Source organism: Nuphar pumila, chromosome 5 (assembly GCF_984573655.1).
Source record: "Nuphar pumila chromosome 5, dmNupPumi1.hap1.1, whole genome shotgun sequence".
Taxonomy (NCBI): domain Eukaryota; kingdom Viridiplantae; phylum Streptophyta; class Magnoliopsida; order Nymphaeales; family Nymphaeaceae; genus Nuphar; species Nuphar pumila.
Genome location: NC_143253.1, coordinates 15,058,798 through 15,071,668, shown reverse-complemented (window position 1 = coordinate 15,071,668; position 12,871 = coordinate 15,058,798). Strand labels below are relative to the sequence as shown.

The following is a 12,871-nucleotide window of genomic DNA, read 5'->3' as shown; positions in this document are numbered from 1 at the left end:
TCCTAAACTTTTTGGAAAAAAAAATCAAGCAACTAATTCAACCACTATTCTCCAAAATCACCAACTACACCTAAAAAAAAAATCTTAAAAAATATATATAAAATGACCAAACAGATGTATCTCTAAAGAAAAAAAATCCAAAAATTTTCAAGAAAAAAGAAAAAGAAAAACCTGACGGTATCAGCTAAAACCCTGTCCCCCACCAGGACAATATTATAAATATGCTACAGACCATCAGATTCTTCCGGAACAATCCGAATAAAAAGATGAAAAACAATCACACCAACAACAAAAATTATCGTTAAAGGTAAGATTCCAATTATCTCTGGTTAAAAATTTACCAAAAAGGCAAGAAAAACTTTCACCTTGATGCTGCTGGATTCGTATGGAACAATAGACTTGCGAAGAATTCTCATGGTGGCGACGATGGTGCACCTACCTAAGGAAGAACCTTTATGGTAGAAACCACCACCGCTGCTCGATGGCTGCGGCCAAAGAGGTTCTCCGGTTGAGGGGGACCACCAAACCCAGAGCCATGCAGCATACCGCCGCCGCTGCTACCACCGAAGAAGAATAAGAAGAGGAAGACATCCTGGGGCTGTCAGGCGAGAAAGGGGGCGTCCCTCCTTAAGCTCAACAAGCTTTTGATGGGAAAGACTCCTTCAACCCTCCAATGGAGGAGTCTTTTCTATAAAAAAAACGGTACAACAACAACAACTACGCCTTCATCCCAAAACAATTGGGGTCAGCGATATGAACCAAAAAAAGAAATTCATTTTGGGTCTTCCACATGAATCCTTTTCCTCCAATCATTTCTATCCAATGCCATGTCCTCGGTGAGGTTCAAAGCATTCATATCCTTTCCTATCATCTCCATCCAAGTCTTCCTAGGCCTACCCCGACCTCTTTTAACTAAAATATTTTTCCATTTCTCCAACCTTCTAACTGGAGCATCATTAGGCCTTCACCGAATATGCCCAAATCACCGTAAACGATTCTCTCGCATCTTATTTTCAATTGGTGCAACACCTACCTTCTTACGTATCTCTTCGTTCTGAATCTTATCTTTTATTCTATTTCCACACATCCATCTAAGCATCCGCATCTCAGCTACACTCATTTTTTGAATATGATGTCTCTTGGCAGCCCAACATTCCGTATCATATAGTAAAGCGGGCCTAATAGTCGTCCTATAAAACTTTCCCTTCAACCGCAATGGCATTCTACGATCGCACAGCACTTCAGTTGCACTTTTCCATTTCATCCACCCAACTTTTATCCTATGATTTACATCTCCATCAATTTCTCCATACTTTTGAATGATGGATCCCAAATATTTGAAATAATCATTCACCGGTATTTCTTGCTCACCAAGCTTCACTACACTCCCATCACTACTTCGTTGCTTACTAAACCGACATTCCATATATTCAGTGTTACTCTTACTCAACTTAAAACCTCTAGCTTCCAATGTCTGTTTCCATAATTCTAACTTAGCATTAACCCCATCTCTAGACTCATCAATCAAAACAATATCATCAGCAAACAACATACACCACGGTACATTTTCTTGAATTGATCTCGTAAGCTCATCCATCACTATCGCAAATAGAAAAGGGCTTAAAGCAGATCCTTGATGTAACCCAACCGTTATCGGAAAATTGGTTGTCACCCCTCTACAAGTGCGGACATTGGTTACTACTCCTTCATACATATCTTTAATTATACTAATGTACTTGAGAGAAACACCTTTCTTCATCATTGTCCACCAGAGAACGTCCCTAGGTACTCTATCGTATGCCTTCTCTAAATCAATAAAAACCATATGCAAATCTTTGTTCCTCTCTCTATATATTTCAATAAGTTGTCTAAGAAGATGTATAGCTTCCATAGTTGATCTTCCAGGCATAAAACCAAATTGATTCTCCGATATCATGACAACCTTCCTCAACCTAGACTCAATCACCCTCTCCCAAAGTTTCATAGTATGACTCATGAGTTTTATACCACGATAGTTTGTGCAATCTTGTATATCACCCTTATTCTTATATAAAGGCACCAAAGTACTTTTCCTCCACTCATTAGGCATCTTATTTATTCGCCAAATCAAGTTAAAAAGATTTGTCAACCATTCTAAACCTTTCTCTCCCAAGCATTTTCAAGCCTCGATAGGTATACCATCTGGGCCAACTGCCCTTCTTGATTTCATTTTCTTCAAAGCCTCTGCAATTTCTTTCTTTTGAATCTTGCGCATGAAGTCACGATTTATCTCATGAAAAGGAATGGAGAAGTCTCCAAGATCTTGAGCATGACTATCATTAAATAGCTTATCAAAATAATCTTTCCATCTCTCCTTAATCTCCTCATCTTTGACTAAAACCCTTTGTGTTTTATCTTTGATACATCTAACCATACCCAAATCCCTCGATTTCCTATCTCTTATCTTTGCAAGCCTATAAATATCCTTCTCGCCTTCTTTGGTATCCAACTTGTCATAAACCTCCTTATATACCTTAGCCCTCACGTTTCGAACTACTTTTTTAGCCTCATTCTTTGCTATCATATACTTCTCCAAATTCTCATTATCACGACTCTTACTTAGATTTCTATAACACTCTCTTTTAACCTTAATAGCTAATTTGACATCCTCGTTCCACCATGATGTATCCTTACCTAGTGGTGCACCGCCTTTAGACTCACCCAATACCTCCTTAGCCACTTTTCTCATGTCACCCGCTATCTTATTCCACATTGATTCTGAATCCTCCTCGAGACACCAATCAACTTCCTTAACTATCTGCTCTACAAACAATCCTTGTTTAGCTCCTTTCAGTGCCCACCACTTAATTCTAGGATCTATTCTATGTCTATCCCTTTTGCGGCATTGTCTAATTCTAAGATCTAAAATTAAGACTCTATGTTGTGTAGCTACACTTTCTCCCGGTATAACCTTACAATCGATGCAACAACCCCTATCTCTCTTTCTAAGTAGGAAAAAATCTATCTAACTCATATTAACCCCACTTTTAAATGTTACTAGGTGAGACTCCCTCTTCCTAAACCAATTGTTTGCTAAGATCATATCATAGGATAAACAAAAATCTAAAATCCTTTCTCCACTTTCGTTTCTTTCTCCTATACCATAACCTCCATGGATACTCTCAAATCCATCCCTACTAATGCCTACACGTCCATAAAAAAATGGTACTTTTCTTAAAATGTTTCTCAAAGAAACATTTTGTCTCATTTGGAAAGGTAAAAAAACAATACAGTTTTTCAACCTCGGTTTACTTTTCCTAGATGTTTCCGCTTGCAAACGTGCCCTTATAGTTTTCTATATTGTCCGCTGAAAATTGAAAAGCACTCATTCATCATGTAAACAAACAATGAAAAGTAAATAGTTTGAACTCATAATGATGGACACTGTAGCAATTTGACTTGTAATTTAACTTGAGTTAAAGAACAATAAATGCATGCCCTTGTTTGGCAGTTTCCAAGAAAACAAAAGCCCATATTTGAAAATAGTTTTATCCCTTTATTTTTTCAAATGAAAATTTGTTGTTTGGTAGGTTTCTTATCAACCTTGCTTTAAATGGAAATTCAGGTGACTTTCCTCATTGTTGGCTAACCTTTTGGAACTTGTTGGAAAGCAAGTTCTGGAATTGGGATGATCCAATTCCAAACAGTGGAATTGCCAACTAGGTTGGAATTTCAATTCTAGAGCCCCAAGACTGTAGCTAATCTCAAAACATCTTAGAAGGAGAAGAAACTCACCTGAACTCATGCACGGGAGCGCACACACACGAAGCATGAACAGATTTCTCATTGACCAAACTGCTTTTGCACAAGTGCAAGAGTTCACAAGGACACAAAAAGGCATCAAAAAAGGGAAAACCCGCCACATTTCAAACTGAATCAAGGGAAGAATAATGGAACGTCTGCACTGACCAAACTGAATCAAGGGGATAAACACAAAGGGAAACCCAGCCTGCTTCCTCATGTGCAAAACAAGAGCCTTAGTCACATTGCTCTTTGTTTTGTTAGTCAACCTGGGGCGAGAGCGGATCAGGTAAAACAGTGGATGACAACGTAATATAAAACGGAAACACAAACCCTGACACCTGCCCACTTTGGTACGCAAAGTAGCTGCAGGTTCCACAATGCCGAAAATGTGTCTTCTGCATGAGGCGTTTTACAGAAAACATTTTACCTGATCTGGTCTCACCTGGGGCACAGTCCACAGCCCCATGTGGGAGTCAAATGCACCCGGCTAAAATAGGACCCTAAGCAGAGAGATTATATGCAGTGAAGAATGTAAAAGCATGAACTACAACAATCTGCTCCCCCTGTCTCGATGGCCTCATCACGTTGCAGTGGTGGATTGAGGTAAACTTTTTTCCTTCTCCATTCACCTTCAAAGGACCAATCTATGTACTGTACACAGATCGAAAAGACTTTCGAACTAGTCAGAATCACTCTCCATGCTTTCCAGACCCTTGAGGCCCCTCCTTTTCTGAAATGCCAAAAGCACCCTTGGTGAGCAAACAATCACAAAGCCAATACACTACTCAGTTTTTAGCAGGTTTGCAACAATATAACATTATCAAGCACTACCCAAGTGTAAAAGAAGATAAATACAGCAGAAGAACAAATTTTTTATGTAAAACAGCCAATTAAATGAGCTATACAGTAGAATCAGTACTAAAAATATGCCATGAAAGCTGCCTAAGAGGGCAGCAAATTTTCAGTCTCTGCAAGCAAGATAGAACACAATCAGGAATATGCTACCAAACTTCCCTGCTTGCCATATCCGATGTTATATTCCATCACTTTTCCACTTCTTTTTTTGAAGAGCCGATGATACACTCAAATTATGCATTGATACTACATCAGAATTTTACAAGCTAGGCGTTTAGATATAAATCAAAGCCTATGGCTGGTTTTGAAGCTGCTTAGTTCTCAGGTACAAGTAAAACAAGGCAGTCAGCAAAATCTATGGATTAAAAAATAATATGAGGATTGGACTCAATATTTGGTCCAAGACAGAAAAAAAAGTGTCACACAACTTCCAACATTGACAGTTTGGCCATTTAAGAAGCTCAAACCAAAGTTCAGAAATTAATGTTACATAGACAATGGACATGGGTAACGAACATGACATATATACGCTTGGCACTACATGAGAGTATTGTAAAACTAAGACATGCAGGCATGGCTGTAAACACAGACACACACACCAAACAAACAAAAGCAGCATTAAATAATATCATAAACAACAAAAACAAACAAAAGCAGTAAAAAAAATGGGGGAAAAAACAGAGAGAGAAAGAGAACCTTCTTCACACATTTTTTCTCCCTAACTTCGTATCGCCCTCTCGATAAGTCGCACAGCCACATCCCAGGAAAGCAATACTGCCAAACAAAACAAGAACAAGGCAAAAGGTATCATGGTCACCCACCTACGTTGACACCAAACTCCAGCTTCAAAGATTGACCACAACCACCAACATAACCTCACTACCAAAAAAACAGCACAAGAATTGAGCATTCGGATGCATATACAAGGAGAAACAAAACGCTAATAATGCCACTCACAACCTTGTCCTGCTTCATACACACGCTTCCATCACCGTGCAAACATAGTGATGAGATTAATGACTCGTTCATAAACCTGTGAAACGGTTTCTCACCTGAGAAAGAAGGTTATATTTTCTCAGGTGATAAAGTTCTTCACAACCTTCCAAACATGTGATTCATTTTCTTAGAGCAAAATCACCAAAAGAGACATCATTTTCACAGGTGAGAAAATTTACCCAAGAAAGTTTTCTTCACTTTTTTTTTCTTTTGAACGAAGAAAAAATTTATTCAGATTAAAAGATGACGAGAGACCATCGGTGCAAGATTACAGAAAAGGCAATCAAAAGTTTTTTCCATTCTTCATCCTGAGGTAGCAAACCTCAGTCACTTTCTCCAGGGAAGTGGTCTGCTTGTCAAGTGAAAGGTGGATTTAATGGTGGCAATATGTGATTTTCCAACATGAAATACGCGAGATGGAAAGGATGGTGAGGGCCCAGTATGATGGTTTAGTGCTAGATCCTCATCATAGCAAGAAAACTCCACAACGTATAATGTAATGTATTAATCGGACCTTTGGGTCCGGACCCGGATCTTAATCAGTTCTTATTTGTCACCATACCCGGACCATATAGGGTTTGGTCTGGGTTGGGTCCGGGTAAAACCCAAGTTCAAATTAAGACCCACAAATTTTCAATGTAAAAACGATAAAAAATATTATTTTACCAGGTATGGTCCAGGTCTGGATCATGTAGTTCTTATCAGGTCTAGGTGTGGTTTTCTTATGGTGGACCCGATTAGACCTGAGTCTGGACCGGATACCATACCCGAAAATCTGGTCCAAGTCCGGTTCCACCTGGGTCAGAACCAAACCAGACCTGTTGACACCCCTATAACTATGGCTTCCCTGCATTAAAGAAGTGACATTTTGGTGTAACTTTTCGAAAAGCCAACTAAGAGATTACCTACATAGGGAAGGCATCAAACAGGTGCCTCACCGAAAAGTATTCCCCAACCCTACTTTATCCAATGGCAACTGTAAAATCCCCGTGTGGCATCAAATACACCACACTGTAGCATCAATAAACACATATCTTGTGAACAAGACAGATCCAGAGACCAGAATATGTGGTTTCCCTGTAGATAAGGATAGCATAGCGTAACTTTAAGAAATGCAATGAGACCTACCCAGTTAGCTTCATTACGGAGACAGGTTACCAAAGACTAAAGAAAGGCTGAAATAATTTTACAACCATCAAAGGACACAACCTGCAGTGGAAGAATTTCTCCAAAGCCAGGGGCCAACCAGTAACCGTAAGATGCCCCAAAACCAAAACCACAATTCAAATATCAAATTTTCCATATAAGCATGCCTTTTTTAATTGCACCAATAGATGTGAATATAGGCAAATAAGAAACAAAAGAAATGGTTTACTTAGAGGTATACCTGAAGGTGTCTGTCCACCATCTTGGCCCTCTTCTTTGGTCTCTGAGGGAGTTTGGTACCTTTGATGGCAAAGAAATCATCTTCCTTCTCTTTCCTCGACAATGAAATGTAGATCCTGGGCCACTCAAACAGGTCCATGTTCAACTTCTCTGGCACAACAGCGGCAACGCCGGACTCGGGTGCAGGCACCGAGCAGCTGAAGTCTGGCTGTTGGGTGGTGTTAGTCTGGGCAGTCAATGATGGGCAAGCGGCATGAGGCTTCTCCATCTTCTCGGGAGAGGCCGACGTGCGCTTATCCATTGATCTGCAGAGCGGACGGCTGTTGTTGCTCGACGGGCAGCCGTTCAACATGTTGGGCAGCTCATCCAGGTTTCTGTTCACGGTAAAAGCCAGGGAAAAGAGAGAAGTGGGAGGTGAGAAAGCAGATGGGTAGACAGAAAAAGAAGGCACCAACAAACGAGTTAAAGGAAACACTGGGAGGTGAGAAAGCAGATGGATAGACAGCAAAAGAAGGCACCAACAAACGAGTTGAGAGAGAGAGAGAGAGAGGTTCTTTGCAAAGCAAAACAACAACCGATCAAGTTACATACTTGATCTCAGCAGGGGTGTGCGTCCCTTGCTGCAAGGTTAAAACTTATAAAAAACTATTCTCGACGAGTAGAGGGAGTCAAAAAAGGAGAGGAGAGCATTATTGAAACTCTGCACTGCAGATACAGAAACAGGGACACGGTCAACATCTCGACCATAACGAAAAGTCTGAACCATAGCTATGGTTTCTCCTTGTTATAGAAAAAGGGCTGGGCATTAGAATTGAAAAGAAGAACCACACAAATGCCTCCACTTTCTTTAGAGTTTTGAGTACTACTTTTTCCACAACATCAACAAAGAGTCAAGCCTCTCCCAAATGTACCAAATTTCTCCCTGGTGCCCTCCATTGAAACAGGGCCACCAAGGTGTTTTGACGTCAAAAGGCTCAACTAAGTCTGGGGATGGCTCAGAAAGGACCATCATCTGACCTTAAACCCTAGTCCAGTCGAATAATGAAAGTACCATAACCACAGTTTTAGTCTAACCAACCATGATCGACGCAGCATGACTCACGCCATAATTTGTGGCAGAGAAAAGACCCTAAATATTAGGGGTGCTTTAATCCACCCACTTATCCAGAAAAGTAGGATAGGTTGGGATGCTGCACTATGCAGAAGGAATGCAATTTACCAAATTATCTCACTTTTCTGGATAAGTTGTTCCTCCCAAACACCCAGTGTGCGATTTGCTAATTTGCATCCGGAAGGAGTTGAGGACCTGGAAGTCACACTCTCTGTATCCAATATGAGAGAGAGAGAGAGAGAGACCCAACAAAAAAGACATATGATCATACCAACAAGGCAACAAACCTTGGTTCACCCACTTATCCAGAAAACCGGATCACACCAAGAAACCAGTGCTCACCCACTTATCCAGAAAAACCGGGATAAGTTGGGATATTGCACATCTGTGGTTCTAACATTGACGAGACGGTAGCGGTCACTACGGAACAAAGCGCAAGAACGATTCACAGTAACGAGAACACCAACAAACCCCAAAACAACTGAGAGCGGCCGCGTTCTCACCTGCTAAGCGCCTCTCCGGCGGGAGCGCACGGCCGGAGATTGCTCCCGCGCGCGCACCCGGCGGCCGTCGCCGTCTGGTGGTTGGCCGCAGCGCCGGGCTTATCCAGCGCCGCCACCGGCCTCCGGGGGATCTTCATCGACTGCGCCGTGCCGTTCTCCGACCTCGATCCTCTGGACCTCTTGTTCTGCCCCCACTGTAGCAGCACGTCGCCTCCTCCCGTCGTCGCCACCGAGTTCTTGCCGGAACCACTGTTGTTGTTGTTGGCGGTGGTGGTCGTGGAGACGGTGGTGGTGGTCGTCGTGGCGGTGGTGGTGGCTTCTGGATGCTGAAACAAAAAAGAAACCATTTTTACAACCATCTTGGGCACACAAGCCATCCTCCACATGACAATTTCCCCAAAAGCCAAAGGGCAACTAAAATAGTTTTCCCAACCCAAAATCGGAGGCAGAGTATAGGATCATGGGTGTTTCCTTTTACCATGTACTTTGGGATTAGGCTGCGATTTGTGCACCCATTTATCCAGAAAACCGAGATAAGTTGAGATATTCAGATATGCTCCATAATACAATCTCCAAACTTATCCCGGTTTTCTTGATAAGTGGCTGCGTCAAAAAACAAAAGAACACTTCAGAAAACGAATGAAGGAAAAAAAGGAAGGGTGTGGCTGATTATACCGGGAGGTTGGTCTCCTCTGCTATCTTGGTCCTGTTCTTTGGAACGTGGGGGAGTTTGAAGGAGAGGGACTCGTCTTCATTCTCTTTCCTCGAAAGGGAGAAGTAAATCCTGGGCCACTCCAAGAGATCCATATTCAGCTTATCCGGCACCGGAGTGCTCGCCCCTGGGTCGGCCGCCGGGAACGGAACGCCGGAGTCCGGATGCTGGGGCTTCTTGTTGTTGTGGTTGTTTTGGAAAGACGGTGGTGTCTGACCTCCGGAGTACGGCCTCTGGGGCTTGTTGCTGTGGTTGTTGTGGGAAGAGGGTGGTGCCGAGGAAGGATTCTCCGTCCTCTCCGGCGACATTGAGGACGAGCGCTTGTCTGTTGATCGGGAGATCGGACGGCTGCTGATAATCGACGGGGAGCCATTAAACAGGCCGGGCAGCTCATCCAGAGCCCCGCTCATGATAAGAGATGGGTGGAGGAGTGAGAAATGAAACAGGCAGGAGAGAGAGGGAGAGCTTAACGAGTTGAGAAGAAAATGGGGAGATGAGCCGTAAGGAGGGGTTGAGCCTTTGAGGCCTATGAAGGAAAACAAATTTTTTCTTTGCTTTTTTAATGGGCCTTTTGCTTCTTAATTGTGTCACATGGATACTCTAATTTACAATCGTGTCGTATCCTTTAATCTAGTATTTTGATGAAAAAATACTTAAAAGTAGCGTATTCCATGTAGGGCTGGACAACGGGCCAGGCAGCCTAAGGGTAGCCCATAACGCAGCCGGTCTAGGCCGGGCTTGAGCTTAGTTTTTGAACTAGGGCCCAACCCAAACCAGGCATAGGCCCGGATTTTGGGGCGGGACGGACACCGGCCGACATGCAATATATATATATATATATATATATATATATATATATATATATATATATATAGAGAGAGAGAGAGAGAGAGAGAGAGAGTAGCTGAGCAATTGGGTACAAGATTGTTAGCCGTTAGATCTAAATCAGATCCAACGGCCACAGAGAAGGGTACTTTATACCTTTTTTTGAGAACCCCACCCCCTCTCTTTTCTGGTTCTCTCCCTCTCTCTCGCTCTCCTCTCCGTCTCCCTCTCCCTCTCGCTCTCGCTCTCCTTCCCTGCAACGAGCGGATCAGGAGAGAGTGAGAAACGCCGCCGCCGGAGATGGGTCTCACTCTCCCTCTGCCACCGCCACTTCCGGAGGTGGGTCTCCCTCTCTCTCTGCCGCCGTCTCCGCCAACGATCGAAGCGAGGCGCTGCAGTTTTTGCCGATTGGGTAGGGTCCCCGTTTCCCCTTTCTCCTCTTCCTTATTCATTCCAATGGTTGGTTCTCCAATGGTTAGCCCTCTCCCTTATCTGTGATTTTGTTGTTCACCCATCTTTGATAACCACAGAACGATTATTAGTGTTTTGCCTGTTTGGTGAAGAAGACTGGGACCTCATCTTGGCTAAGATTTCCGAGGTGAGAAGATTGGACTGGATGTTCATCTTTGGAGTTATCTATGTCGCTAATGAAATGCAAAGGCAGATTTTGAAAGGACTTCTGTATCTTCACAGTGATGATCTCAATCTTCACAGATTGGTTGCACAGATCCCCTTTTGCTCATCTTTATTGGGCTTTAGTTTTTTCCTTTTCTTTATGGCTGCAGACTCATCTTCTTTCATTTGTTTTTTTTTCACAAAAAAGGGAAAAATCCAGCATCTCTGTACAGATTTGCCGACAGTGAAGTGAGACAATTTGTTGATATGTGCTTGGCGACCGTTTCACAAAGTCTTCCTGCTAAAGAGCTGCTAAAAGATCCATTCCGATTCTGGAGCAGATTCAAGGATTATAGAGTATAGAGAACCTATAGCAGAGCTCCGGCTTCATCACTTGATGCATACTCGTCTTCACTCATTCCTTCATCACTACTTTTCTCTTCGGCAACGATGCCTATGTGCTCCGGCTTGGCATATTTTTCACAATATTCCCGACAAAGAGAAAAAGAGCAATGCATGAGAAAAATAAATTGAGGATTCAGGTCATACTGAGCACAAAGTGGGAATGCAACTAAGATTCAACTAAGCAAAAATTGAAGCACAATTTTTCAATTGAAGCTCTAGCATGCATCATTGAATAAGCAAAAGAAACAAAAGAGGCCCAGACATGAGAACCGAATGTTAGCTCATAACTTCCATAAATTTTTGCCTATACACTTCCATCACCCAAACAGGATACTTCCCAACAACATGCAAAGAATTTCCAGAAAGAAAAAAATAGCAGACTAGAATATCGTCTTTATTCATGCAAAACATGACAAAAGACCTGATAACTTCTGAAATTTGAACTGCAAAACTGGGTCAATAATCTCACTTTATTTTTTGCTTGCAGATATCTAAAGATCATTTTCAAGATGTAGTGATTAATCTACTTAAGAAAAGGCTTTGTTCCAGTGGAAGATCCAAAGTTTGAATGCCAAATGGGGAGAGTTCACCTAAGTAATATAAGTTTTTTGATAAATCAATCATACTGTCATTCACATAATCCCCAATATCTATCTAATCCAAAAGAGACCAAATTTACCACTAATATCTATCAAATCCAAAAGAAGAACAGAAAAGAAAAAGAAATAAAAGAATAAGGGAAGAAAAAAAAGAAATAAGAAGAAAAGGGAATGAACAAAAAAAAGAATAAGGGCAGGCAAAAAGAAAGAAGAAGAAAAAAAGAAAAGAAAAGAAAAAGAAAGGAAAAAAAAATGAAAAGGAAGATGAAAGAGAAAAAAAGAAAAGAAAAAGAAGAGGGAGGAGAAGAACCTAGAAAGAAAAAGATAAAATAGAAAAAGGAGAAAGAAAATAAAAGGAGAGAGAGTAATGGTGGGGAAGGTGTCGCCGATGGTCACAGGGGGAAATGGGGATCCTACCTGTAGGACAACAACACATACCTTTTTATCGTTATTGTGGAAGCGGAAATAAGGATCTTTGATGCTTGCTTTGCTCAACGGGTTCGTGCTCTCACTTGGAGAGAATGATGATTCCACAAGTCCAAATGCCCTCCGATTCTTAAACGTCACCCTCTTTTTCTTCTTTCACACTGTGCATACACTGAGCACACTGCTCCTGTTTGATGATGGAGTCTTTCTTTCTTCAAAGAAAAGAACTCCTACACAGTCCAGTTCTTTCTATTTCCTGTTCTGTGTATTTCTCCCTTTTTGTGCATCTTTTGGACTCACCTCTTTTTGCCTATCTGATCAGTACGCATATCAGAGGGAGTCTTCAAAAAATGGGAAGGTGGGCGGTTTCCAAACCGCCCTCTCCTCAAATGGTGGGACGGGTTCGGATCTCGCCCATCATGGGCGGACCCGGTACCCAACCCAACACTACCCAATCAGCAAAAACTGCAGTGCCTTCCTTCGATCGTTGGCAGCGACGGCCACAGAGAGAGAGAGAGGGAGACCCACCTCAGGCAGCAGCGGTGGCAGAGGGAGAGTGAGACCCATCTCGGGTGGCGGCGCTCCTCCCTCTCTCCTTGCAGAAAAGGAGAGGGAGAGACTCGAAAAAGAGGGCAAGGGATATCAAAAAAAGGGT

The 12,871-nt window shown here is 42.2% G+C and overlaps 1 protein-coding gene across 1 annotated transcript; it reads right to left on the bottom strand.

Moving 5' to 3' along the window:
• Positions 1-3,810: 3,810 nt before the first annotated feature.
• LOC149836897 (uncharacterized) lies at positions 3,811-9,923 on the bottom strand. The gene is made up of 5 exons (XM_090007178.1): positions 9,310-9,923; positions 8,635-8,960; positions 7,022-7,394; positions 5,335-5,412; positions 3,811-4,513 (listed from the first exon to the last, which is right to left on the bottom strand). The coding sequence occupies exons 1-5, from the start codon at positions 9,754-9,756 to the stop codon at positions 4,463-4,465; spliced, it is 1,275 nt and encodes a 424-aa protein (XP_089863304.1). The 5' UTR covers positions 9,757-9,923; the 3' UTR covers positions 3,811-4,462.
• Between the last annotated feature and the right edge of the window lie 2,948 nt (positions 9,924-12,871).

Bases quoted from the DNA above. Each gene is read 5' to 3' on its own strand.
- LOC149836897 (XM_090007178.1), bottom strand. From the start codon at position 9,756: ATGAGCGGGGCTCTGGATGAGCTGCCCGGCCTGTTTAATGGCTCCCCG. The intron at 8,961-9,309 runs GTATAATCAGCC...TTTTTGTTTCAG, and splicing joins CAGAGGAGACCAACCTCCCG to CATCCAGAAGCCACCACCAC. The intron at 5,413-7,021 runs GTATACCTCTAA...TTTGTTTGGCAG, and splicing joins TGGTGGACAGACACCTTCAG to TATTGCTTTCCTGGGATGTG.